The 27142-nt window shown below is 51.6% G+C and overlaps 1 protein-coding gene across 6 annotated transcripts in view; it reads left to right on the top strand.

Annotated features, from left to right (window-relative positions):
* The window catches only part of USP20 (ubiquitin specific peptidase 20), a 47289-nt gene that overhangs the window by 13981 nt on the left and 6166 nt on the right, over positions 1 to 27142 (top strand). For 3 of the 6 annotated variants that reach the window (XM_082619283.1, XM_082619278.1, XM_082619280.1), the window contains exons 2-19: positions 826 to 937; positions 3088 to 3184; positions 7639 to 7692; positions 9406 to 9468; positions 9794 to 9925; positions 10938 to 11034; positions 11398 to 11467; positions 12875 to 12988; positions 14337 to 14415; positions 16811 to 17258; positions 17638 to 17778; positions 18115 to 18230; positions 18492 to 18664; positions 19326 to 19420; positions 25493 to 25526; positions 25717 to 25762; positions 26690 to 26870; positions 26949 to 27075. In XM_082619283.1, the coding sequence (XP_082475409.1) occupies positions 3104 to 3184; positions 7639 to 7692; positions 9406 to 9468; positions 9794 to 9925; positions 10938 to 11034; positions 11398 to 11467; positions 12875 to 12988; positions 14337 to 14415; positions 16811 to 17258; positions 17638 to 17778; positions 18115 to 18230; positions 18492 to 18664; positions 19326 to 19420; positions 25493 to 25526; positions 25717 to 25762; positions 26690 to 26870; positions 26949 to 27075 (2051 nt within the window). In that variant the 5' untranslated portion in view covers positions 826 to 937; positions 3088 to 3103. Of the gene's footprint in view, positions 1 to 825; positions 938 to 1070; positions 1251 to 2872; positions 2892 to 3087; positions 3185 to 7638; positions 7693 to 9405; positions 9469 to 9793; positions 9926 to 10937; positions 11035 to 11397; positions 11468 to 12874; positions 12989 to 14336; positions 14416 to 16810; positions 17259 to 17637; positions 17779 to 18114; positions 18231 to 18491; positions 18665 to 19325; positions 19421 to 25492; positions 25527 to 25716; positions 25763 to 26689; positions 26871 to 26948; positions 27076 to 27142 lie in introns of those variants that run through there. The other 3 variants (XM_082619281.1, XM_082619279.1, XM_082619282.1) reach the window with 3 other exon arrangements.

The following is a 27142-nucleotide window of genomic DNA, read 5'->3' as shown; positions in this document are numbered from 1 at the left end:
TCATCCTTGTCTGGGGCAATGTTCACGGCACTGGGCATCAAGCTCATAACCTGGCTCAGCCATCTAGCTGGAGAGATGGGGCACATACCAAAGCTACTCAAAAAACCCACATACTGCAGCTTAAAATAGTGTGGAGCTGCCACTCACCCAGTGCACTTGGCCTCAGTGGAAACGAAAAACTAAAAATCTGGGTTCAAAGGAGGAGGACTGGAATTTAGAACCTTGAACCCCGTCATTGGCATGTGACCATTTTAAATGGTAGCTTCTCACTGCCTCTCCCTCTATGAACTGCCCACACCTGGGAAGCTGTGGCCCACCAAGGAAGGGAGAGCATTGGTGACATGCGGACGAATCTGATTGTGTCTATCGCCTAGGGTCGGGGGTTCTGAGCAGTACAAAGTTCTTGGGAGGCTCAAAGGATGATCTGAGGGTCTCAGTGGCCCTCCTGGAAGGGGCGGATCCTTCTGTCCGTGGGGAGCAATAGCTGGAGAGGCCCCGTGGCCCTCTCCTGCAGATCCCTCTCTCGGGGATCGCGAAGGTAATGCCCAGCAGTGATTAGTGAAAGGTCCAGCACCCCCCAGGAGGGGCTGTTTGCCCTGTTTGCCAGCTCCACCCAAGCCTTCTTCAATGGCCCCTTCAGTGGTGTGTTTTTATTGTCCCTGTGGATGGACTGGGGAGTGTGTCCAGCCTGTGGATACCCCAAATGTCCAAAAATTCACTTTCCTCTCCCAGGAGGAATTCTGGGCTGTTTTTAGCCCCTGGTTGGTGCTAAGAGTGATCTTAAGGTAATGGAGCTACATGAGGTGTGTTGGTTTGTCCCTCTAGGTTCCCTGCCAGAAGCCTGCACTCACCCCGGCCCACTGCAGCCCAGCACTGTCGGCCATCACCGGAGAATGCGGATGCTGGCCGCTTCCTGGGACTGTCGCTTTGCACAAAGGTAGGCCCATAGCCTGCTCCACTCAGGTGTAGCCCTTATGCACAGACCAAGGAGGAAGTTTGGATTTTTCTTTTTAGGTGAAATAATGGAATTGTGGTTATGTTTGTTTGTTTTTACTTTTTCTTTTTTCAAGTCTCGTAGAAAAACATACACGGATGAAATGACGTGATATCTGGGATTTGCTGCAGAAAAAGAGGAAGTGGGAGGTTGAGATGAAGCAAGGTTGGCCATGGATTAGTTGTGAAGCCAGGTGATGGGTACATGGGGGTGTGTTACACACTTCCATCTGCATCTGCATATGTTTATATTTTCCGTAAGTTCCAAAGAGAGAGCCTTAAGAGTCTGACCAGCTTGGGTTTCGGCCTTAGCCCTGGTGCTCCTGTTTGCAAGACCTGAGACCAGAAGTGTCCCGTTTCCTCATCTACAAAATGGGGCAAAACACAGCTGCCTCAAAGATTGCCGGGGGAAGTTTTCAATGAAAGAATACACAGAAAGCACTTAGTCTGGGACCTGGCCCCTAATCAGTCCCAATCACTCCTGTTCTGGCTGGGAGTCTGGGCCAGTTCACCCCCGGCCGACCATATGGAGTGAGGAGGGGGCTTACAGGAGGGTGCCTGGGGGTGTCCACCTCCCTCTGGTGGGTGCACAGCCTCTGCCTTTGATTAAAGCACTTTTGGCTCCACCTACATCTTTGATTGGTTGGACCTTTCTTGATAATAGTTTGGAGCTAGAATCAAACGCCAGGTTCCTGGGTACAATTTCTGCTAAAATATTGGGTTGTGGAAGCATTTACTTAGGTATTTCTTCTTAAACATTTCCTTTTGAGATAATTATAGATACACAGTAAGTTGCCAGGAATGTGCTGGGAGGCCCCATGTACCTTTCACCCAGTGTCCCCCAGTGGTAACACATCTCTGGTGTTTCTGTACCACAGTGTCATGACCAGCAAAGTGACTGGTACAACCCAGGGAGCTTATTCAGATTTCACCAGTTTTACCTGCACCCATTTGTGTGTATGAGGTGTGTGTGTGTGTGTGTGTGTGTGTGTGCAGTTCTGAGCAGTTTTACACACATGTAGAGCCACGTAACTACCACCACAGTCAAAATACAGAACTACCTATCACCACCAAGGAGTTCCCTCAAAGGAAGCATTTGTTTTTCAAAACAGAAATACCTTTTTTCCTTCTGATTTAAAAAAAGAGAGAAATTATACACAGAAGAGTGTCAGGAAGGAAGTTTGCCACAGTATCATCAGCAATTTTACTTTATACTTTGTACTTTTTTTTTTAACATCATCTGAGTTTTGTTTTTATAATAAGCATGTATCATTGTAAAAAAACAACAAAGCTATTGTGAAATCTCTCACCCAGATACACCACCATTTGGTGCTTTAGTGAACATCTTTCGGACCTCTTCCTAGGTTGGTTTGCCCGCCCTTCTCTCTGACTTGCTCCTTCTCAGGAAACATTTTCTGGAGGAGCTGCTGCTCTGATGGCCTCCTCTAGTATCGTGGTGTTTAAGGATTCTTCTCTAAGTGGGGTTTCTCATAGGAAGTGAGATAAGTGGCCTATGGGGCACCTGGCCTCTCAGAAGCTCTTGAGAAGAGGGGTCTTGCTTGCTTAGAGAAGACTGAGGTCAACATCTGCTTCTTGCCTTTCTACTTGGTTTTGAGATCCAGCCTCTCCACCCAGCCCTCTGCTGCCCCCTTGGGTAGAGTAGTCTCCAGGGCATGGGTCTGGTCTCTTTTAATAAAAGTACCACGGTTTTAGATTCCTTGACACGCAGCTTCCCCAATGTAGGCAGGACCCTTGCATCTTCCCTGTCGACACTTTTAATCATCACACCCAGCGCTTGAATCCTAATCATCATCCCAGCACCTGCTCTCCCTGTGCCAGCCCTGTGCCAGGCTTTTGACATATATTATCTTCATGAGTCCTCTGAGCAACCCATCAGGGTGGGTGTTATCTCCCTCCCCAGTTCTCAGGCAAGGAGAGTGAGGCTCAGAAAAGTTAAGTCGCTTCCCTGGGTCACCAGCTGGTATGTGGCAGAGCTGGGACTAGAGACCAAAGTGTGCACTTCACCACCAGCCTCCCCTGCCTCTGGCCAGCAGTGGCTGCCATTAACCCAGGATTCCTTGTGTTTTCTTGTAGGTAAGCCCAGGCCAGCATGGGGGACTCCAGGGACCTTTGCCCTCATCTTGACTCTATAGGGGAGGTGACCAAAGAGGACTTGCTGCTCAAATCCAAGGTAAAGGGTCAGACCTTACGGGGCTGAGGCCCACACCCAGGGCCACCACATTCCTGGGGTACAAACGTTTCTGAAGCAGCGGAAGAACTGGCCCCTGACAGTCTCTTCTTGGCCTTTTCTGTAAATGGAAAAGCTGGCGACAGTTTAGGAGGCCTTCCAGGGGCTGTGTCCTAACAGCCATTAATTACCATGTAGACCAGTCCATTTGGGAACACTGATGCTCTGCCCATTAGTGGTTGGAGCAGGTGCAAGGCAGGGAATGAGTCAGACTCTGAGAGTCCATGGGCATTTTTGCACACGTGACCTGTGAAGGGCTCAGGGAGCCTCAAAGAGAGAAGGTGGGCCACTTTGAATAGGGGAGATGTGTTGTCTGTTTGTTAAGTTAAATTTTTTTAAATAGGTAACATGTGGTTCAAAAATGAAACAACGTAAGAAGAAAAATGTCAAGAAGTATCCCCCCACCTGCCCTGTGCCCAGCTTCTCCATTCCACCCTCATGTAACCAGGGACATTAGTTGCTTTCATATCTTTTCAGAGTTTCTTTATGGAAATACTTATTTTTCATTTTCCCCTTTATTACATAAAAGGTAGTGTACCGTAGCTATTTTTGTAACGTGGTTTATTCACAGGACAGTGTATCTTGGAGCTCTTTGGCCTCGGCACATAGATCTCATGGTTTATCTTGAAGCTGTATCATATTCACTGTGTGGACTCCATAGCTGCTCCTCTGTGGGTGGACATCTGGGCCCTTTGCAGCCTTCTGCCAATACAGTGTCGTCGTGTTCAGAGGAAGGGCCATGTGCAGGGGCCATTCCCAGAAGTGGGGGTGGGTCAGATTCCTAGACATATTTCCTTGTCTTCTTTCCAGGCACCTAATGCTGGTCATTCAGCCTCCCTGCACCAGCAGGTTCTGGGTGGCTTTTGGCCTGAGCTGGTTTAGTCTGGGCCCGCATGAGGGCGCGATTCTTCAAAGTACCCATGGCTTCTTTTGAAGTAGTTTCACTGGCTGTTACTGAACCAAGTTTGTTTGCCCAGCATGCATTAAGCCAAACGCTGAGACACTAAGGTTTGCAGCAGAGAAAGGATTTATTCACAAGGCAGCCAAGCGAGGAGACGAGAGAACAAGCCTGAGGTCCACCTCCCCAAAGGCCAGGGGCTTGGGGTATTTATGGATTAAAGAAGCAGGGTGGTCTTAGGCGTGGGGACAGGTGAGGTAATCGGTGTTCTGTGCAGGCGTATCTGAGTTACATCCTTCTTCCTGGGATGTGTGTTCAAAAATGGAGGTGCCTAGCATGATCTGAGGGTGGAGTTTTTGGCCCTCTGATGACAAAAGGTCATTCATCGGACACCTACGTAGGCCCAGTTTTAGGGTCAGTGGTCCCAACCAGTTTAAGCCAGCTCAAACTGGACAAGAGCTGACTCCAAGTTTCTAAAAAACAGCTTAAGCCCCTATTCCTATAGTGACCCACACATCAGAGCTGTTAGAGCTGTTATCTATAGGGGTTGTTAAGGAGTCTTGTGATACATAGGCTACGCGAAGCTTGGAGGGTATGCAATTTGAGAAAAATAATTAAGACAAGCTTGCTCAGTGAAGGCAGGCTCAAAGCAGAGGGGCTTTTTAAGGAGCTGTTTCCTTAGCTGCTATTCTGTAAGACAAGTTCAATTTCTGTTAATCACCAATTTCTGTTAACCCTAAGGGGCACGGTTTCAGTGTGGCCAGGAGGAGGGGCAGCGAGGCTCTGGTGCATTTGCACGGTCTAATGCTGGGTCTCTTCCTGAGTCTGCACAAAAGAATAAGTGAGACAAGCTGAGAGGATTTCTCAGGGAATCTGAGAGCAGGGAGGAGATAAACGAGGTGGGAGGAGGGAGGCAGAACGTGGAAAGACTGGGCTGGGACGTGGCAGCCTTTTGGAAATCTACAAAATGAAACCAATGTTGTTTTAAAATACGCAGAAGGGGCTTCCCTGGTGGCGCAGTGGTTAAGAATCCGCCAGCCAATGCAGGGGACACGGGTTCGAGCCCTGGTCCGGGAAGATCCCACATGCCGCGGAGCAACTAAGCCCGCGCGCCACAACTACTGACCCTGCGCTCTAGAGCCCGCGAGCCACAACTACTGAGCCCACGTGCCACAACTACCGAAGCCCGCGTGCCCAATGCAGCCATAAATAAATAAATAATAAACAAACAAATAAATAAAATTTATAAAATAAAATAAAATACCCAGAAGGGGCACGGATTGAACAGGTAGCTCAAAATGGAGGAAATGCAAATGGCCGAGAAACTCTTGAAAAAAGATGCCTGACTTCCCCGATGGTTAAGGATTTTGCCAGAGAAGCAACATGACACCATTTTCAGGTGGGCAAAGCAGAAGCTGCTCTCACTCAGAGCTGACCAAGGGAGGGAAGTAGACCAGGCGTGGTAGTGGGGTTAGGCATTGCTGTGACTTCAGGGGTGCAATGCCACCTCTGGGAGTTTATCTAGTAGAAGTGTAGTAACAGTTACAAATAGCAGTATTTATTGAGCATTATTTGTAAAAGGAAAATACTGGTGGCAGTCTGCATGTTCATCAAGAAGGGAATGAGTGAACAGATTGTGGTGTCTGTGCCCATGGTGTGTGCCACCATGCACTCATGGCAAAGAATGAGATGTGGTCTCTGTGGACAGACTAGAAGGATGACCACAAATAGGTGACAAAAGCCTGTTACCGAAAAATTTGTATAGGATGATCTTATTTTTACTAGAAATCACACCCCCCCATGCATATATGTTTATATAAGAAGATATGGAGGGATATACTTCAAATTATTACAGCATATATGTATTGCATATAGTATACTACACATTATATACAGAATATATGTATTGTATATAACATACTACACATTATATACAGTGTACGTGTATCATTTAAATTGTTAAACATACAATACTTTTATCATTCAAATGACTGAAATGAAAAAAAAAAAAACTTGGGAAGATGGGAGTGAACTGTGAAATCAGAAAATCACAAAAGAGATGACAGATTTGGAAAGGTCAAGAGCTGTGACTTTGAGTCCACTAAGCAGACTGATCTCTAGCCAGCCGTAGCATCCTTAGCAAGAGACCCTAAATCACAGATTGCAAATCTCTGCCCTGTTGTATGGGATGAGCTGTGTCACCTCCACCCTAGTGAGAGTCCCACATTCAGGCTGTTTACAAACAGCCAAAATCTGGGCTTAGTGAGACGAAGAAGTTCCCATGGAGGCCTGGGGGTCGACGTGGTCACCCTTGGGAGGAAACTGGGAAGTTTGATGACCGCGGCTCCTCAGCTTCCCCTTCTGACTCTGCTCTGTAGGGTCATGACCTCTGTGAGCCTCAGTTTCTCATCTTATGAAGGGGATCTTGATGGGACCTGCTGCACAGACTGTGGTGGGGATTACATGAGCAAGGTGTAAAATCTTAGCTGGGTGCTTGGACTGTTGTGATCCCTCACCAGAGGTCAGCTCTCACTCTGATTAAGTACTCTGTAACTGCTACCAGCGCTTAGAATTCATCTCACAACTGGCAGAGACACATTGGGTATTGTGGAGGCTCAGTTGGGGATTGCTGTTCTAGACAGGCACAGACAAAATTACTTAGAACAGTTTAAATTATAACGAAGAGACCCTGAGATACGGTGGCTTAAATGAGACAGAAGTTTACTTTTTTCTCACTGAACAGTCCAGACGTAGGTAGCACTGATAGAGTGGCTCTGCCATTCTCAACACATGGCTTACATCTCCAGGTCCAAAGTGGTTGCTTCACTTCCTGCCATCACATCTGCATTCCAGCCAATGGAAAGAGGAGAAAGAACAAGGGTTATGCAAAACTCATAAGTGGCACATGTCGCTTTTCGCTGTCATACTATTGACTAGAACTGAGCCCCATGATCACAGCGGGGGCTGGGACACATAGTCTGCAGCTGGCTGGCCATGTGCTCAGCCTAAATTCATGGATTCTTTTATTAAAGCAGGGAGGAGAGAGATTGGTAGACAAGAAGCAGGCTCTGTCATCCAGACCACCAGAAACCTGGGTGTTTTCTGTGGTCAGCAAATATATTGATCTCCTGGTCTGTACCAGGCTCTCTGTGAAGTCGCAGGGGTAGGCAAAACAGACCACCCTTCTTTCATGGAGCCCATAGCCTAGGTGGGGAGAAAGGCTTAAATAAATAAATGCAACGAAGGAAGAGTAGAAGGTGTGTTGAGGGAGCATATTATGGCATCTGTTTATTTAGGCTTTAAATGATTGTATTGAAAATGTGTTTACAGGCACATGATAAAACGAAATTCAAACATTAAAATTTAAAGTGCCCCTGTGGGCCAGCGAGGGCCTTTCTGAGGCAAAGCCTCTAAGCTGAGACCTTCAGGTGCGTCCGTCAGTGCACATCCAACAGGCCACTCACACCCTTCTCTTCCTCTCTCTCCGCACCTCACACAGGGCACCTGTCAGTCATGCGGTGTTTCCGGACCCAACCTGTGGGCCTGTCTCCAGGTAAAGTATCCTTGCAGCTGTCTGGGGTGTGGAGCTGGGTCCAGACTCTGCGGTGGGAACATCCGTCCCCCATGGGCACGGCTGGGAACCTTGGGAAGGGACACAGGGCATGGATGTCTCGGGTGTGGTTCCCAAGCCCAAGCCAAGAGGGCCCCAGAGTCTGCGAGCCCCCGGCCTGGCTGCCCTGGCAGCCATTAAAGATGCCAAGAGGAGAAAGTAAGTTGGAGAAGACTCTGGACTGAATGATCCCATCGGCATTAAAGGCAGAGAGAGAGAGAGGGAGGGAGGGAGGGAGAGAGAGAGAGTGTGTGTGTGTGTGTGTGTGAGAGAGAGAGAGAGAGAGTGTGTGTGTGTGTGTGAGAGAGAGAGAGAGAGAGAGAGAGAGAGAGAGAGAGACACGTTGTAGCATCTTGGCTCTGAGCCCTGGCCTGGGCCTTTGTTTCCTAGAGGCCACAACACTAATAACTGCCCCCTCCTTGCAGACCCACCTTAGCATAGAATTTGACAAGATGATGCCTGTGATGTTCTTAACAGGGCATGTGGCCGGTAGACAGTGTCCAGGAAAATCTGGTCGTGATTATTACTGCTTACCAAAAAGAGTAACCATAGATGTATCAACACGTGACAGTTTTCTCTGGGGGGTAGAATTATGGGTAATTCATTTTTCTTTGTAACTTTGTAGTGTTTTCCAACTTTTCTACAAGTATGTGTTGCATTTTGTAGTCATACTGAAAATGGCTGTTAACTTAAAATTTCTTTGAAAACAAATACAAGGAGAAACAAAAAAGCCCGCAGGGGTGAAAATACCATAGTTCAAGTCTGTCTTTTCAGAAGGCATAGGACCCCCCACGGGGCTTTGGCCTCCTCCTTTTGGGCCTGTTGCTCAGTGTAAACTACACTGCAAGACACCGTCTGGGCCCCCAGGGGACAGCAAGAAGTGCGAGGCGTGGTCATACCTCCTGGGAGCCCACAGGCCCCCCAGAGAGACAGAGACGGACCTGATGCAGAAAGTGGCACATCCTTTATGACACAGCCCAAAGGTCATTTCCTTGAAAGGTCCTCATCAGCCTGTGCAGTGGTGACCACAGCTGGAAATGACACCAAAGCACTCCTGCGGAGAAGCAGGCTGATCGCTGGGGCAGAGGCTCGCAGAGGAGAGACCCTTAAGCTGGGCCTTGGGAGCTGGGTGGATTTGGGAGAGGAGAGTGCAAGGCCAGAGGCAGGTCACCAGGGACACTGAGGGGCACGGGGTCCGCACCGGGCCCCAGCCGCCTCTGCCCGATTCAGTGTTCCCCGTTAGAAGATGGCTGTGAGGCCCAGTCTCCCCACCCAAAGTGTGGGTCCCGATAACTGGCCCCTTAGGAAGTGGGGTTTTGGTGAAAAAGGGACAAGTGGAGGGGGAAAGGGTCTGGGCGCCAAGCAGCCAGGCCTCAGCTGTGCCCAGATCTTGCTGCAACCCTGCCTGGCTTCTTGCAGGAGAGCAGCAGCTCGGGGCACAGTGCCCGTCTCGCTCAGAGGCGGGGGCAGCTGTGTGGTGGCCGTTCCTGTCCAGCGCGGACCTTGGCTGTGCAAGCCTGTGTTCCTGCAGGGCGGCAGGGCCTCGGTGCCTGTGGGTCCTGTTGGGTGGAGACGGGCACTGGCTCGCCGTGCTGGCAGCGTCCTCTTGGCCGCCCCATCCGTCCACTCTCCTTTCCTCTCCACCCCCCTCCCCAGGTCGCCTGCTCCTACGTTGGCTGCGGAGAATCCTTCGCTGACCACAGCACCATCCATGCGCAGGTGAGCGTGGTGGCCGGGAGCATGGGCGCTGCGGTCTGACAGCCCAGAGTTCAAACCCCAGCTTCGGCCGCCCCCAGCACCGTCTACCGCTCTGGGCTTCAGTGGTTATATGTGTAAAATGGGAAGAATCACGGTGAAGAAGCAAAAGAGAATGCTGCTGCAGCCCCTGGCACTCCTGGCCTGTGGGGGGAGTGGATCCTGAGCTTCTAGGCCTCTGACCTGATGGGGCTTTTTCCTGAGGCTGGAGAGCTCACGCAGCCCTGAGGCAGGCCTGGGGCACCCATTAGGCCACTGTATCCTTCTGATTTTGCATCTTGCCCTCTAGGCCAAAAAGCACAACCTGACGGTGAACCTGACCACGTTCCGGGTGTGGTGCTACGCCTGTGAGAAGGAGGTATTCCTGGAGCCTCGGCTGGCGGCCCAGCCGCCGGGCCCCTCGCCCAAGTTCTCAGAGCAGGTGAGTGGGTGCGGGCACCAGCTGGGGAGACGCCCAGGAGGGCAGGGCGGTGGGTCCCCGATGGCGTCCATTCCTGCTCAGCGTTCCCAGCTGGCTTTGAGGAGCTCGTGTCAGCGAACGCCCGCTGAACCCCAGCCCTGGGCGACTCGGAGGTGCCTGGAAGGAGGGCGGCCCTCCCGCAGGGAGTTTGTAGGCCTCGGGTGAGCCCAGGGCCGTGGGGCGGGGCACACCCTCCCTGGCCTGTGGAGAGCCCCTGGTGACGGTCCTACAGCCGCCGCTCGTGGGGAAACGCCCGGAAACCTCCCGCCCCTCACCAGGCAAGGCACACGCGGGGCGCCGAGCAGCCCTTAAAGGAGGCAGGCGGGTGAGCCCAGCGCAGAGCCGGCCTCGGGGAGCAGTCAGAGAGCCGGCCCTGGAGCCCCGGGAGGCCAGGCGTGTGTGTGTGTGCGCGTGTGTGTGTGTGTGGAGGCCAGGCGTGTTTGCATGCGTGTGTCTGTGTGTGTGCAGTGCTGTCTCCACGTTGGACAGTGACCATCACATAATGGGTGCTTGATAAGTGTATATAGAATACGTTTGTGGACATGGTAGATATTTATGATTTTTCACAAAAAAGGCTCTGAAGAAGTATATACAAATCCTGTTTTGAGGGTGTATGTGTATTAACAGTTAAAACGCTACATAGATAAGATAGGCTGTCAACAGTGGTTGTCTCAGGAAAGTTGGATTGCCTGTTGTTTTTTCTGTTTCTGTTTTTTCCCAAATTTATTATAAATAAATTATTACTACTCATTATTGTAAGTAAAATACAAAGCACGGAGTTCCCAGGGCAAGGCCACCAATGCCCCCTCTTTCCACGGTGTCCTCTGCTCGGATGGGCTGGCTCAGTGCAGGCTGGGGGCCTGGGCTTCTCCCCTGACCCTGAACCCCAGCGGAGGAGGCACATGGGCCTCTGACCCCAACCCCTCTCCCTCCTCACCCCCCTAGTTTACCTCACTCTGGTTCTCGAACACAGGACTCTGTGCCGCCCTCCCACCCTCTGAAAGCTGTCCCCATTGCCGTGGCTGACGAAGGAGAGTCCGAGTCGGAGGACGATGACCTCAAACCGCGAGGTAACGGCCCCACGCGCTGCGCTGCCTGGGCAGGGCGGGGTGACCTGTGGGGCACGAGGGCTTCCCTGGGGTGCCCGCCGCTGCCCTCAGCCTTGTACAGCCATGTGCCCCTGGGCGGGCCGGCCCCTCTGCACCCAGGCCGCTGCCCCTGCTCGGTGCTGACAGTGGGCTGGGCTGGGCGGAGGGTGGAGGGGTCCGTGGGTTCCGTACACTGCGGTAACCAGAGCTGCTGGGAGTGGGACCACGTCAGCGGACTCGGCAGGTTTCCGGGGTGGGTCCAGGGGACTCAGAACCATCCTCTACGGGTTCCTGCTGTGTCGAGATGCTCACCTTCCCCTTCCTCTGTGTGCGCTGGTCTCCCAGGCCTCACGGGTATGAAGAACCTTGGCAACTCCTGCTACATGAACGCAGCCCTGCAGGCCCTGTCCAACTGGTAGGTTGCGCCTCATCTGGGAGTTGGGGCCCCCAAGCCGGGTTCTGTATGTTGCCCACAGAAGCCTGTATATGGATACACATCAGAATGCCCCAAACCACACATGCCCTCTGACCCAGCAATCCCTCCTGTTGGAATTTATCCTAAGGAGGTACCCTGAGATGTCGAGAAAGCTGTCTGTGCAGTGAGGTGCATGATTCTGCCGTTTGCTGGAAACAACTTAAAGGTCGATAAAATCATAAATTTATTGTAGGGAAGCCTTACAATGAGTTCAGGAAAAAATGGTGCAGGACAATGTTTATTAAAAAGAGGAGGAGTTCAGAAGATGAGAAGTAGGAAAAAGGAGGTTATAAACCTTTGTTTGGTGCAATCCCATTTTGGAGGGAAAATATTATTTTCCATCTAGGATAGGGTGTCCACTCCCTGAGGCTGGGACATCTATTCCTGGCACTCAGGGTCTCCCACCTAGTAGGGGTTCAATATGTGTGTGTGTGTGTGTGTGTGTGTGTGAGAGAGAGAGAGAGACGAGGGAGGGATGGGGGATACGCATACATAGAAAAGTCTAGAAGGATATGCCCCCAGATCTACAGAGTAGCTATCCTCACGTAGTAGGATTAAGGTCAATTATTATTGTTTGCTTAGTATTTTAAAGTTTTTCTACAGTAAATGAGTATTTCTTATGTAATAAGATAACAAAAACAAAGAAAAGGGGAGTGGGGGAGATGCTTTTGGGCTCAGGAAGGTTTCCAAGAAGGGGCTGACGGGAGGACAGGCAGTGGTTCCTCTCGTTCACACAACAGTCTTTAAAGAAAGACCCTATTTCCAAACACAATCACATTCTAAGGTACAGGGGTTAGGACTTCAGTGTATGAATTTTTTTTTGTTTTTAAATTTTTATTTACTTATTTTTGGCTGCTTTTGGGTCTTCGTTGCTGCATGTGGGCTTTCTCTAGTTGCGGTGAGCGGGGGCTACTCTTGGTTGTGGTGCGTGGGCTTCTCATTGCGGTGGCCTCTTGTTATGGAGCACGGGCTCTAGGCGCACGGGCTTCAGGAGTTGTGGCACGTGGGCTCTAGAGCACAGGCTCGGTAGTTGTGGCACACGGGCTTAGTTGCTCCGTTGCATGTGGGATCTTCCTGCACCAGGGCTCGAACCCATCTCCCCTGCATTGGCAGACGGATTCTCAACCACTGCGCCACCAGGGAAGCCCTCAGTGTATGAATTTGGGGGGATACAATTCAGCCCATAACAGGTGGTGTCCTTCAATGCCTTCTACAGGCATTTCTGGCTCCAGGGGGCCACGGTACATCCCACATAAGACGCTTTTGCTTCTCCATCCGGCTCTGTGTAAACAATGCCACGCTCCCCTTCTTTTCTCTTCTGACCTGGCTCCCTGCCCCATCCCCCAGCCCCCCACTGACCCAGTTCTTCTTGGAGTGTGGAGGCCTGGTGCGCACAGACAAGAAGCCAGCCCTGTGCAAAAGTTACCAGAAGCTGGTCTCTGAGGTCTGGCACAGGAAACGGTGAGTTGACCGAGTCCCTAACCTGGGGCGGGGGTGTGGGGATGGGTTTTCTGTCGGCCCTTTGGTAGTGCACTTCCTGTGCCTTCAGCCTCTCACCATCACTTGCTGTGTTTTACCCTGTGCAATGCTTACATCAGCCCTTCGGGCTGTAGGTCATAGCCAACTCTGTTTCACAAATTGGGGAACTGAGGTTCAGAAGATTTAAGGATCTCGCTCAAGACAGCACGTCTTGTGAAAGGTGGAGCTAGAATTTGAGCCTGGTGTTGACTGAAGATGGCAGCATTTTGCAGCGTGTGTGCTGAGGTCCAGAGTTGTGTGGTGACCACTCCTAGGTCTCAGCCACATCCGCGCACGTAGGAAAGGATTTCAGAAGTGGCTGGCACTGACGTCCAGCGGCTTTAGCTCAGTGAAAAAGGACTTTAAGGACCAGAAGCCTGGGTTAGATCTGTTTCTCCAGGAAAAGTTAAAATTGGGACTAATTTAAAGTGAGTGCTGGGAATTCCCTGGCAGTCCAGTGGTTAGGGCTTTCACTGCTGTGATCCGGGTTCAATCCCTGGTCGGGGAACTAAGATCCTGCAAGGTGCGCGGTACGGCCAAAAAACCCCAAAACAACAACAACAAAAAACCTGTGAGTGCATAGAAACATATTAAGTGTAAAAGCAGATTATTAAACAGTGTGATGCAATATAATTCCAATTCTAAGAAGCCACATTTAAGTGTTTACCTGCATGTAATTTTGTATATGCGTCTGTATTTTCGTGGAAAAATCTGGAAATCTTAATGGTAGTTATCTCTGGGTGGTGCTGTTAGTTTTGATGATTCTTTGTTGTGCTTTTCTGAAATTTTCTGTTTTTCAATCATAAACATGTATATATTTTTTAAAGCAGCTGTCATTTTTATTTATTTTTATTTATTTATTTAGCCGCGCCAGGCCGCGTGCGGGATCTTAGTTCCCCGACCCGGGTTTAGACCCGTGCGCCCTGCAGTAGAATCGCGCAGTCTTAACCACTGGACCGCCAGGGAAGTCCCCATGTATTACTTTTGAAATTAGAAAACCACAATAAATATTTTATAATGAGAACAGTTTTGGAGTAGGTTGTCAAGGGCTGGTGGGACGTGATGCCATCCCAGTCAGGAGCCTTTTGCCTCACTGAACCGTGACTTGACGTTTTCCTTGACCTTAGAGATGTGCAAACTTGCTGGGGCTCCTGGCTAGGTTAGCACCTCCCAAAGTTGTAGTAAACGCATCACTGAGTCTGATCTGGCTGTCCTGGCTGCCTGGCTGCCCTCATGGGCTTGAGCAGCTCAGAGCAGGCCACCTGTACTAATGGGTCTGGTCTTCCTACAGCCCCAGCTACGTGGTTCCCACCAGCCTGTCCCATGGGATCAAGTTGGTCAACCCGATGTTCCGAGGCTATGCCCAGCAGGTAGGCCGTCCGAGCTGCCCGGGGGACACCCAGGGCTGTAACTTACCAGGCCTGGCTTTGAAGCCAAGACCAGTGTGGAAATCGGCAGCAGCAGCTCTGCTTTGCCAGGCAGGGCTCCTGGATCAGACCTGCTGCCTGAGCCCTTCACCTGCGTGGGGACGTCGGGGCCTCCCGGCAACCTGGTGTTCTCCCCACTCAACAGATGGGGAGACTGAGGCTCAGCGGCCAAGTCCTCACCCACTTACCACGTACCAGTTACACAGCTGGTACATGGCAGAGGGGAAAGTTGACCTCAGGCAGCCTCATCTCCAGGCGTGTGCACCTCAGCACTCACTCAAATCAGCACGTGGTTTCTTGCTCCCCAAGTCGCAGGCAGAATTTCACTTTTATTAAAGTAAACATTTTGATGACAAGTTTTTGTAAATCTAGAGAATCCCTCTGAAACCAGTGATATCTTTCTATGGTGTAAAATCCTGGGCCCGAGATGAAGCAGAATGCAGCCACACACCTCCCCCTGCCCCAGGCTGACCGTTCAAGTGGTCCAAGTCCTGCCCCAGAGTGGGGTTTCGCTGCTGCCCTGAACCTGTTTGCACTGCCGACGCTGCTGCCTGCGTGGGGGGCCCAGGAACAGAGCAGCGGTCACTGAGGGATGCCCTTGGCCCCCTCCTTCGGCCCCCACTCTCCCCAGGGTGAGGGCTGCTGGGCCTTTCTCTGCTCACACCCTCAGTTGGATGAACACTTGGCCTCTGCCTGAGAAGCCTAGCGTTGCCTCTGCACCTCCCTTTCTGGGGGGTGATAATACCCATGGTGATCAGAATCCACCGTGCACCATTTATTAAGTGGTCAGTACCTGCCACATGAGTTCAGCCCTGTTTCTACTCACAGACCTCTCACGAAGTGGGCCCCGTCATCACCTTCACGTTATAGGTAAGGAGCTGAGGCTCAGAGAGGTTCTACAAGTGGCTCAGGTCAGACAGCGCACAGCAGCAGGGACGGGATTTAGGCTTACCTGAGCCGTCCCTCACCGCAGTGCTGCCCTCCCTGTACAAGGACCCCTGCTGGCCCTCAGGCTCTCGGCGAGGACACCGCGGGGCAGGGCTACTTGGCCGCTGCCAAACGTCCACTCGACTCCAAAGCATCCCTTTCTGTGGATCTTGGACGTAGCACAGGGGATGTTTCTGAGTCTGAAACATACAGGTAGCTATAGGCTTCTCTGAATGGCCAGAGGATGCTGTCCTGCTTCCACATGGCTTGAGATTTTAGCCATGAACACAGGGTACTTTTGTTAAAAGGAAGAAGCAGGAAGAAAAGTAGATGATGTATTGAGCGCCTGTTTCTTCAAAGAACCTTTCAGTGTCCCTGACACACAGGACACACGCCTCCTGCCCCCTCCCTAATGCTCAATGTAATCCAACCAGAGCCCTCTCCTCCCTCTGCTAGAACTGAGAAAACGAGGCCCTTCTCTCCATATCGGTGACCCGAGGCTTTGGGTGCTTGGCTGGGTCTGGCCACTGTGTGATCCCCGCCTCGTTGGGCAGGAGTTGGGCTCGGGAGCTGCTTCTGACATCCAGGCCAGGGGCTGTGAGGGACAGGACTGGACTTTGAACCCAGTGGCCCCGCACAGCACCAAGTGTCCCCAGCTGTCAGAGGCCGGCCACCATCATCTTCTGACCTTTTAAAGCGCCTCCTGTGTGCACTGCTCATGGCTGGGCCAGTGGGCAGGCTGTGCCAGAGGCCTCGCTGCCCTGGCTTCCTCTGGGTTATGACGTAGTCACAGCGTAGTCAGAATAACAGCGTCACTGCTGGGATTTGAGACCCGGCCAACCTAAAGAGGCACCTTCGTCTGAGTCATGCCCAGGCCTGCGGGAAGCCTGTTCTCCTGCACCAGTCACAATGGCAGGGGAAGGCGTGGGCACGGGGGCTGGCGAAGGACTGGAAGGGCAGAGAGAACCAGAGGCAGGTCAAGGATGCAGGCAGCCTGGCCTGCCGGGTGGCATTGCTCCCTCCCTGTGGAACTCAGCTGAGCGCTCCCCTGCAGACGCACTCACAGTATCACCTTTGTCCTACTCGGGCTCCCTGCCCACCCTCACTGTCCCCTCCTTTAGGGAGCGAGGTGACTTTAATGGCTGAACGCGATACGTCCCCTCTCTCCCATGCTGAGTTGGAAGCAGGGCCGCAGGTGATGGATAGCAGGAGCTGGGAGTCAGGTGGACCTGGGTCACCGCCTCTGCTCTGCCGTTTCACAGCGTGAGACCTGGGAGGGGTCGGCCAGCCTCTCGAGCCTCAGGGTCCTCCTCAGTAGGAGGGGGGTTAGGACAGCAGTGTTGAGGAGGCCACTGTGAGGGGTGCCCGAATGGCCCCCCGGCATCCGTGTCGATGCCGCCCCTGGTTCCAGGACACTCAAGAGTTCCTGCGCTGCCTGATGGACCAGCTGCACGAGGAGCTCAAGGAGCCCGTGGTGGCCGCGGCGGCAGCGCTGACCGAGGCCCGGGACTCGGACTCGAGCGACACGGATGAGAAGCGGGAGGGCGACCGGAGCCCATCAGAGGACGAGTTCCTGTCCTGTGATTCCAGCAGCGACCGCGGTGAGGGCGACGGGCTGGGGCGTGGCGGGGGCGGCCCCCAGGCTGAGACGGAGCTGCTGGTCGCGGACGAGGCGGGCCGCGCCATCTCCGAGAAGGAGCGCATGAAGGACCGCAAGTTCTCGTGGGGCCAGCAGCGCACCAACTCGGAGCAGGTGGACGAGGACGCCGACGTGGACACCGCCATGGCCGCCCTGAACCAGCAGCCCACGGGCACGCAGCCGCCGTCACCGCGGTCCACCAGCCCCTGCCGGACACCAGGTACCAGCCAAGCCCCTTGGGGCCTCGCAGCCCCGTTTGTCCAGCTCCTGCTGGGGGGCAGGGCACCCACAGCCTGCTTGCTCAGCTCCCCCCCACCCTGGGGGCTCTTCCGTGAGACCCGACTTACCGGTGAGAAATCGGGTAAATGACGTGTCCAGACTCACTTGGACTCAGAGCCCGCCTGAGCCCTCCGCTGGGAACGGGAAGGGTGTGGACAGCGCATTCTGCGTGGGGCTGGGGGGCTGGGGTGGGCCCAGGACAGGGGAGATGTGGTGGGTTCAGGCCTCAGTCCCCTTAGGAGGCGCTGGCAGGTCTTCCTGACCAGGCCCGGCGCCGGCTCGGCTGCCCTGCCCCAGCACGGTCCCCCCTTTGCCCCCAGAGCCGGACAACGAGGCCCACATGCGCAGCGCCTCTCGCCCCTGCAGCCCTGTCCATCACCACGAGGGCCACGCCAAGCTGGCCGGCAGCCCTCCTCGTGCGAGCCCCGTGAGGATGGGGCCGTCCTACGTGCTCAAGAAAGGTTCGGAGGAGCGGGCGGGGAGGGAAGGTGGGCAGGGCATCCCCGCGCGGAGCTCGGGGCTGGGGTGGAAGCCGCGCCTCTGGCTGCCGTTTTTGGGTTTGGAGCGCTCTTTACCAGGGGCTGGGCTGCCGTATGCCTCACGCGGTGTCTCTGAAGCCTCCTAACACGGCTGGGACACGAGTGGGGCCCCATCCCACAGACGATGAGTGAGGCACCGGGAGGTGAAGTGACAGCCAGTCACGTGGCTCATACAGATTTGACTCCAAGTCCCAGCACCCACCCCTTGCCCCAGACAGGCCGGTGGGGGCTGGGCCTAGCCTTGTGCTGTGCCCCCAGCCCAGGTACCGAGCGCCGGCAGCCGGCGGCGGAAGGAGCAGCGCTACCGCAGCGTCATCTCGGACGTCTTCGACGGCTCCATCCTCAGCCTCGTGCAGTGTCTCACCTGTGACCGGGTGGGCGCCCTGGGGGAGGGGAGGGATGCACCGGGGTCCTCACGCAGCTTGGGGGTTGGGCGCCGCTTCTCTGCCTGGTGCCCCCTGCCTTTCTCTGGGGGTGGGCCCCGGTTGTGGGCCTCCCGTGTCCCGGGCTCGGGAGCAGGCTCTCTGCCCCACACCTGCCCTCTGGTGGCTGGGGTTTGGGGTGCAAACTCTGGTTGGTCTGGGCAGGACGGAACCCTGGGAGGTGGAGACCCAGGCTGACCTTCGACCCCACAGGTGTCCACCACGGTGGAGACATTCCAGGACCTGTCGCTGCCCATTCCTGGCAAGGAAGACCTGGCCAAGCTCCACTCGGCCATCTACCAGAACGTGCCAGCCAAGCCGGGTTCCTGTGGGGACAGCTCCGCCGCCCAGGGCTGGCTGGCCTTTATCGTGGAGTATATCCGACGGTACGCCACCTTCCCGCCCGCTGGAGACACAAGACCACCCAGGCCTGGCCTTTCTGGAACCCGCAGGCTGACAGGCGACAGACCTTTAACAGCAAGATACAAGCTTTTGCAGGGTTGAGAGTGTAGTTCGGAAGGGAGCTTGAGGCTGAAGGGAGCTCGGGGGTTAGCAAGTGGGGTGGGAGTGCTCCTCGGCCGTCCTGGGATGGCCCGGTTCGGGTGGGCCTCTGGATCGGAAGGCAGGTGACGATGGAGAGTGTGACCAAGTGGCATCTGGAAAGGAGGGCGGCGGCTGGAGTGCAGGCCTGGCCCTGTGGGGAGCGCCGTGGTGGCCTTCCGGAGTCCCCACTGTGTGCCCCGAGGCCAGCTTTACCTGCCTGATGTCAGGAACCTGTACTCTGCCCAGAAGACAGGCCAGCGTGATTGGGGCCCCTTCACAGATAAGGAAGGCGAGACTTGGGGTGGGGGAAGTGATGTCGCCCTTCCAAGGACACGGAGCTGCTGGCTGGCGGTCCCAGGCTTCTGGCTCCAGACTGCGGCCCATTCCACCCACTGGGCCAAGCTGCCCGTCTGGGCCCAAACAGACACCAGCCCAAAGGCCCCCACATCTTACTCTCACTGAGGCCCTGGCAGCACCCCCGCCACCCCCTTTCTGTCTCTGTAGGTTCGTGGTATCCTGTACCCCCAGCTGGTTTTGGGGTCCGGTCGTCACCCTGGAAGACTGCCTCGCTGCCTTCTTTGCCGCTGATGAGCTGAAGGGTGAGTGGACCCTGCCAGGCTGGGCCTGGGACTGCACACTCTCGCAGCCCCACCGCCTGTACCTCTTAGGGGTTCACCTGTTTTCCTTCCTTTACCTGTTCGGTGGACAAAAAGGATAACAGTCTTTAATTTTGCATTTCCTTCATTATTGATGAGCGTGAACTTTTTTTTTAAAAGTGTATTGGCTGTATTTCTTATTTTAGAATTTCCCATTCCTGTCCTTTTCCTGTTTTTCTGTTCAGTGATTGGTATCTCACTAACTTCTGGGAAAACTTTTTGTTTAATTTTTAATTGTGGTAAAAAGATCTACATAACATAAAGTGAGCCATCAGAACCATTTTTAAGTGTTCAGTAGTATTAACTATATTCATATTGTTGTGCAACCAATCTCCAGAACGTTCTCATCTTGCAGAAATGAAACTATCCCTTAAACAGCAACTCCCCGTTCCCCCTTCCACCCAGCCCTGGGCACCCACCATCCTACTTTCTGTCTCTATGAATTTGACTATTCTAGGTTCCTCATCTAAGTCAAATCATTACAGTGATTGTCCTTTTGTGACTAGTCTACGTCTATTAGCGTAATGTCCTCAAGGCTCATCCATGTTGTAGCAAGTGTAGAATTTCCTTACTTTTTAAAAAAAAAAAAAATTTATTTATTTATTTATTTATTTATTTTTGGCTGTGTTGGGGCTTGGTTGCTATGCACAGCCTTTCCCTAGTTGCTGCGAGCGGGGGCTACTCTTCGTTGCGGTGCACGGGCTTCTCATTGCAGTGGCTTCTCTTGTGGCGGAGCACGGACTTTAGGCACGCAGGCTTTAGTAGTTGTGGCGTGCGGGCTCAGTAGTTGTGGCGCACAGGCTTAGTTGCTCCGTGGCATGTGGGATCTTCCCGGACCAGCGATCGAACCCATGTACCCTGCATTGGCAGGCGGATTCCCAACCACTGCACCACCAGGGGAAGTCCCTCCTTCCTTTTTTAAGGCTGAATAATATTCCATTGTGTAAATGGGCCACATTTTGTTTATTCGTCATCTGTCGATGGACACTTGAGTTGCTCCCACCTTTTGGCTCTTGTGAATAATGCTGTGATGAACTATGGATACACAGATATCTCTTCAAGACAGTGATTTCATTTCCTTTGGTTATATACCCAGAAGTGGCATTGCTGGATTATATGATCGACCTATTTTTAATTTTTTGAGGAACCGCCATACCGTTTTCCTTGATAGCTGAACCAATTCACATTCCCACTAATAGTGGACAAGGGTTCCCTTTTCTCTACATCCTTGCCAACACTGTACTCTCTTGTCTTTTTTAAAAAATCTCTTTCTGGGAATTCCCTGGCAGTCCAGTGTTAGGACTCTGCGCTTTCACTGCCAAGGGCCCGGGTTCAGTGCCTGGTAGGGGAACTAAGATCCCACAAGCCACGTGGCACAGCCAAAACTAAATAAACAAACAAACAAAGAAAGAAAAATCTTTCTTTTTGACAATAGCTATTCTAACAGGTGTGAGGTGATATCTCATTGTTGTTTTTATTTGCCTTTCCCTTATGATTAATCATGTTGAGCATCTTTTCATGTACCTGTTGGCCATCTGTATATCTTCTTTGGAAAAATGCCTATTTAGGTTCTCTGCCCATTTTTTTTTTTTTTTTTTTTTTTTTTTGCGGTACGCGGGCCTCTCACTGCTGCGGCCTCTCCCGTTGCGGAGCACAGGCTCCAGACGCGCAGGCTCAGCGGCCACGGCTCACGGGCCCAGCTGCTCCGCGGCACGTGGGATCTTCCCGGACCGGGGCACGAACCCGTGACCCCTGCATCGGCAGGAGGACTCTCAACCACTGCGCCACCAGGGAAGCCCCTCTCTGCCCATTTTTAAATTGTATTATTTGTGTTTTGCTGTTGACTTATATGAATTCTTTACATAGTTTGGATATTAACCCCTAACCTGATATATGGTTTCTAAAATATTTTCTACCATGCTGTAGGTTGCCTCCTCATTTTGTTGATTGTTTCTTCTGCTGTGCAGACGCTTTTTAGTTTGATGTAGTCCCACTTGTTTATTTTTGCTTTTGTTGCTTATGCTTTTGGTGTCATATCCAAAAAATCATTGCCAAGACCAATGTCAAGGAGTTTTTCCCTGTGTTTTCTTCTAGGAGTGTTATGGTGTCAGGTCTTACATTTAAGTCTTTAACTGATTTCAAGTTGATATTTGTGAGTGATGTGAGATAGGGTAAAATTTCATTCTTTTGCATGTGAACATCCAGTTTTCCCAACACTGTTTATTGAAAAGATTATCTTTTCCCTACTGAGGATTCTTGGCTGCCTTGTCAAATATTAGTGGACCATGTATGCATGGGTTTATCTCCAGCCTCTCAATTCTGTTCATTGTTCTATGTGTCTGTTTTTATGCCAGTACCATACTGTTCTGTTTTGTTTTGAATTTGGTCATGCCGCACGCAGGATCTTAGTTCCCCGACCAGGAATCAAACCTGTGTCCCCTGCAGTGGGAGGGCAGAGTTTTAACCACTGGACCGCCAGGGAAGTCCCAGTACCATACTCTTCTGATAACTGTAGTATTGTAGGAGAGTTTGAAATCAGGAAATGTGATGCCTCCAGCTTTGTCCTTCTTTCTCAAGATTGTTTTGGTTATTTGGGATCTTTTGTAGTTACATGTGAATTTCAGGATTTTTTTTTCTATATCTATGACAACATCGTTGGATTGCTTTGAATCTATAGATGACTTTGGGTAAGATGGACATTGTAACAATATTTCTTCTGCTGCTCCATGACCACAGGCTTTCTCTTTATTTGTGTCATTGTGTGGGAACAACTCAGTCTTCCTCCTGTGTGTCTCTCCTCTACTCTCACACTACTACCACACAGCACTTGGGACACCAGGTGTGTGGTGGTTTTTCCACACCAAGCAATTATGCAACACCCGCCAGGTATCCTACAGTTTCACTTGATTCCAACACTATCTACCTGGAGATAGCGTCAGATCCCACAGGTTAAGGACTCAGTCCTACAAGCCCTCCCCCTCCCCAACTTCAGATGCCAGTCACAAGTGCAGGTTGTTGCCTGGGCTTCTGACTGGCTGGCTATAGACGGGAGGTTCCAACGGCCCCCTCCTTGGCTTCAATTAGAGCAGCTAGAGTGGCTCAGCTCGCAGAACTCAGAGAAACATTTTGTTACTAGGTGACTGGTTTATGATAAAAGGATATAACTCAGGAAGAGCCAGATGGAAGGGGCGCATCGGGCAAGGCATGTGGGAAGGGGCACATCGGGCAAGGCATGGGGGAAGGGGCCTGGAGCTTTCATTTGCTCTGAGCATGACCCTCTCCCCAAACTTCCCCGTGTTCACCAGCCCAGAAGCTTTCCAAACCGCATACTGTTGGTATTTAATGGAGGCTTCTTCACATAGGTATGATCAATTATTAGCTCCATCTCTAGCCCCTCTCCCCTCTCTGAAGAATGCCGGGTGGTGCTGAAGATTCCAAACTTCCAGTTATGGCTTGGTCTTCCTGGTGGCCAGCCCCAATCCAGAAGCCCACCCAGAGTCACCTCGTCAGAACAAAAGACCCTGCCATCACTCAGGAAATTGCAAGGGATTTAGGAGCTCTGTATTAGAAACGCTGGTCAGAGACCAAAGATTAGAACAAAAGATGCTTCCAGTGCTCTTATCACTTGGGAAATTACAAGGACTTTAAGAGCTCTGTGCCAGGAACCTCTGGGAGAGCCCAATATGTGTATTTTCTATTATCTCACATCCACCTTCAATTTCTTTCATCAGCGTCTCGTAGTTTTCAGTGTACAAATCTTTCACTTCCTTGGTCAAGTTTATTCCTATATGTTTTATTGTTTCTGATGCTTTTGTAAATGGGATTGTTTATTTCTCATTCAGATATTTTATCATTAGTGTATAGAAATGCAGCTGATTTTCGTATGTTGATTTTGTGTCTTGCAACTTTACCAAATTAGTTTGTCAGTTCTAACAGTTTTTTGTGGCGTCTTAAGGTTTTTTATGTAAAAGATCATGTCATCTACAAACAGAGAGAGTTTTACTTCCTCTTTTCCTATTTGGATGCCTTTTACTTCTTTTTTTACCTTTCTCTGACTTCCAGTACTATGTTCAATAGGAATGGTGAGATTGGGCATCTTTGCCTTGTTCCTGATTTGAGAGGAAAAGCTTTTATCTTTTCACTGTTGAGTAGGATATTAGCTATGGGTTTATCATATATGGCCTTGATTATGTTGAGTGCATTCCTTCTACACCCAACTTGTTGAGAACTTTTATCATGAAAGGGTATTGAAATTTGTCAGATGCTTTTTCTGTATCTATTGAGAGGATCATATGATTTTTATCCTTCATTCTATTAATGTAGTGTATCGTGTTCATTGATTTGCGTATGATAAACCATCCTTACAACCCAGAGATAAATTCCACTTGATCATGGTGTATGATCCTTTTAATATGCTGTTGAAGTCAGCTTGCTAGTATTTTGTTGAGAATTTTCCCGTCTGTATTCATCAGGGATATTGGCCTGTAGTTTCCTTTTCTTATAGTGTCCTCATCTGGCTTTGCTGTCAGCATAAAATGAGTTTGGGAGTGCTCCTTCCTCTTCAATTTTTTTGGAAGAGTTTGAGAAGAATTGTTAATTCTTCTTTAAATGTTTGGGAGAATTCACTGGTGAAACCATCTGGTCTTGGGCTTTTCTTTGTTAGGAGGTTTTTTTTTTTATTACTGCTTCAATCTCCTTAGTCATTGGTGTTTTCAGATTTTTCATTTCTTCATAATTCAGTCTGGGTAGGTTGTATGTTTCTAAGTATTTATCCATTTCTTCTAGGTTATCCAGTTTGTTGTGTTGGTGTATAGTTGGTCATGGGAGTCTCTTTTGATCCTTTATACGTCTGTGGTGTCTGTTGTGTGTCTCTTCTTTCATTTATAATTTTGTTTGAGTCCTCTTTTTTTTCTTGGTTAATCTAGCTAAAGATTTGTTAATTTTGTTTCTCTTTTCAAAAAAACAGCTCTTAGTTTCATTGATTTTTTTTTCCTATGGTCTTTCTAGTCTCTGTTTTATTTCTGCTCTAACCTTTATTATCTCCTTTCTTCTGTTAACTTTGGATTTAGTTTGTTCTTCTGATTCCTTGAGGTGTAAAATCAGATTGTTTGAAAGCTTGCTTTTTTCTAAATATAGGCATGTATTGCTATAAAATTCCCTCTTAGAACTGCTTTTGCTGTATCCCATAAGTGCTAGTGTGTTGTATTTTCAGTTTTATTTGTCTCAGGATACTTTATGATTTCCTTTTGATTCCTTCTTTGACCCATCAGTTGTTCAGGAATGTGTTGTTCAATTTCCACATATTTGTGAATTTTTAAGGTTTCCTCCTGTTACTCATTTCTAGTTTCATACCGTTGTGTTTGGAAAAGATATTAGATACGATTTCAGTCTTCTTAAATTTGTTAAGGCTTGCTTGATGGGCCAACATACGATCTATTCTGGAGAACGTGTGTGTGCACTTCTGAAGAACGTGTATTTTGGTGCTGTTGGATGGAACGTTCTGTTTATGTCTGTCAGGTTCATTTGGGCTATAGTGTTATTCCGGTCTGCTGTTCCCTTGTTAATTTTCTGTCTGGATGATCTATCCAGTATTGAGGGTGGACTACTGAAGTTTCCTACTAATATTGTACTGCTGTTTATTTCTCCCTTCAGTTGTGCTTTAATATTCAGGTGCTCCAATGTTGGCTGCCTATATATTCACAATGGTTACATCCTGTTGATGAATTGACCCCTTTATCACTGTGGGGTGACCCTCCTTGTCTCTTGTAACTGATTTTGGCTGAAAGTGTATTTTATCTGATACAAATACAGCCACTCCTGCTCTCTTCTGGTTACCACTGCATGGAATACATTTTTCCATCCCTTCACTTTCAGCCTCTGTGTGTCCTTGAAGCTAAAGCGAGTCTCTTGTAGTCAGCATGTTGTGGTTTTATTTCTAAAGCATAAGTCATTATGTGCCCTTCTCCCCCATTTTCCATCCCTGCTAACCTTTGTCTCTGTATTTTACTGCCCTAGGTGACAACATGTATAGCTGTGAACGGTGTAAAAAGTAAGTGTGTGCGTTCTAGAGGCTTCTCCCCGACTTCCCGTTTCCATCTGTGGTCCATCTGTGTTCCACGTACTTCCCCCGGGCTCCCCCAGATAGCTTGACCTCACAGAGTGAGCTGGGTGGGAGGGGTACTCCCCTGCCTGCCAGCCCCCTCCCTGGGACGCTCACGTCCCCCCCTCTCTGCTCCCAGGCTGCGCAACGGCGTGAAATACTGTAAGGTCCTGCGGTTGCCAGAGGTGAGTGGGCAGCCTCCCGCCACCTCTGCCTGCCGGGCCTTCTCCACCCCGAGCGGTGCCGTGCAGGGCAGAGGCCGACCCCCTCCCGGACTCAGGAGGCCCGTGGAGACTGCTGCTCTGGCTGGGCGTCCCCCCGGGAGGGTCTGGGCGGTGGGGAGGCTTGTTGCTCGGTGTGTAGCTTGGAGCCCGGCGCCTTCATCCCTCAGCACGTCTCGTGTGGGCGGGAGGCAGGTGTGGGGCGCCGAGGGCACCGTCTGGAGTGAAGCGTAGGCGGGGCTGTTGGGAGTGCCGTTCCGAGGAAGTGGCATCTGAGTGGGGCCTGAGGACATAGGCAGGGGTCGGCCTGGTGGAAGGAGAGCGGGGAAAGAACAGGTGGGCAAAACCCCAAAGCAGAAGCGGGCTTGGCCAGGGCTTGTGGCTGCAACGAGAGGAGTGCGGCCCGACGCGGGTGCCAGGCTGGGCTGAGCAGGTCTGGGGAGCCTTGGCGGAGAAACCTTCTACAAGTCGGCGCCCACAGAACTGGTGGCCAGAGTTCTTGGGATGGTCAACTCGACGGGCCAGTGACAGCTTCCTGTACAGACCAGCCCAGTGCTCGGGGACAGCCCACCCTGACCGCCAGTCCTGTTAGTGCAGCTCAGCTCTGTTGTCACATCTGCCTTTATCCCTGAAAGCTGGCCTGGCCCGGCTCCCACGCGTGGTTCTTAAGTGTATTCAGAGTCAAGGGCGGGGCCATCAGTTCGCCTGGGTCTCCGGAAGGCTCTAGCCGCTCCGTTTCTTGTCTTCCCCTGGGTGACAGGGCCTGAGTGGGTCAAACAGCAGATTAGTGGGTGTCCCAGAGCCCTGCTCCGAGGCCCCCGTCAGGTTACCAGGGGTCCCAGGGCCCTGGCCAGCCCCGGAGTGACTGGCACCTCCCCTCCTTCCCCCCAGATCCTGTGCATTCACCTGAAGCGCTTTCGACACGAGGTGATGTACTCATTCAAAATCAGCAGCCACGTCTCCTTCCCCCTGGAGGGACTTGACCTGCGCCCCTTCCTCGCCAAGGAGTGCACGTCCCAGATCACCACCTATGACCTCCTCTCGGTCATCTGCCACCACGGCACGGCAGGCAGTGAGTGCAGCCACCCAGCCCCACCCCGGCCCCACCCTGGCCCTAGGGTGTTTGTCACCCCTGCCTCTCCCGCCGCAGGTGGCCACTACATCGCCTACTGCCAGAACGTGATCAACGGGCAGTGGTATGAGTTCGACGACCAGTACGTCACTGAGGTTCACGAGACAGTGGTGCAGAACGCCGAGGCCTACGTGCTCTTCTACAGGTGGGGCCCGGGCAGCACGTGCGGAACTGAGGGACCGCGCCTGCGGCCCAGGACTTCAGCTGGTGCA

This window comes from Mesoplodon mirus, assembly GCF_964341445.2.
Source record: "Mesoplodon mirus genome assembly, chromosome: 1".
NCBI classification, from domain to species: domain Eukaryota; kingdom Metazoa; phylum Chordata; class Mammalia; order Artiodactyla; family Ziphiidae; genus Mesoplodon; species Mesoplodon mirus.
Note: the sequence above shows the minus strand (reverse complement) of the source record. Positions and strands in the feature narration are given on the sequence as shown.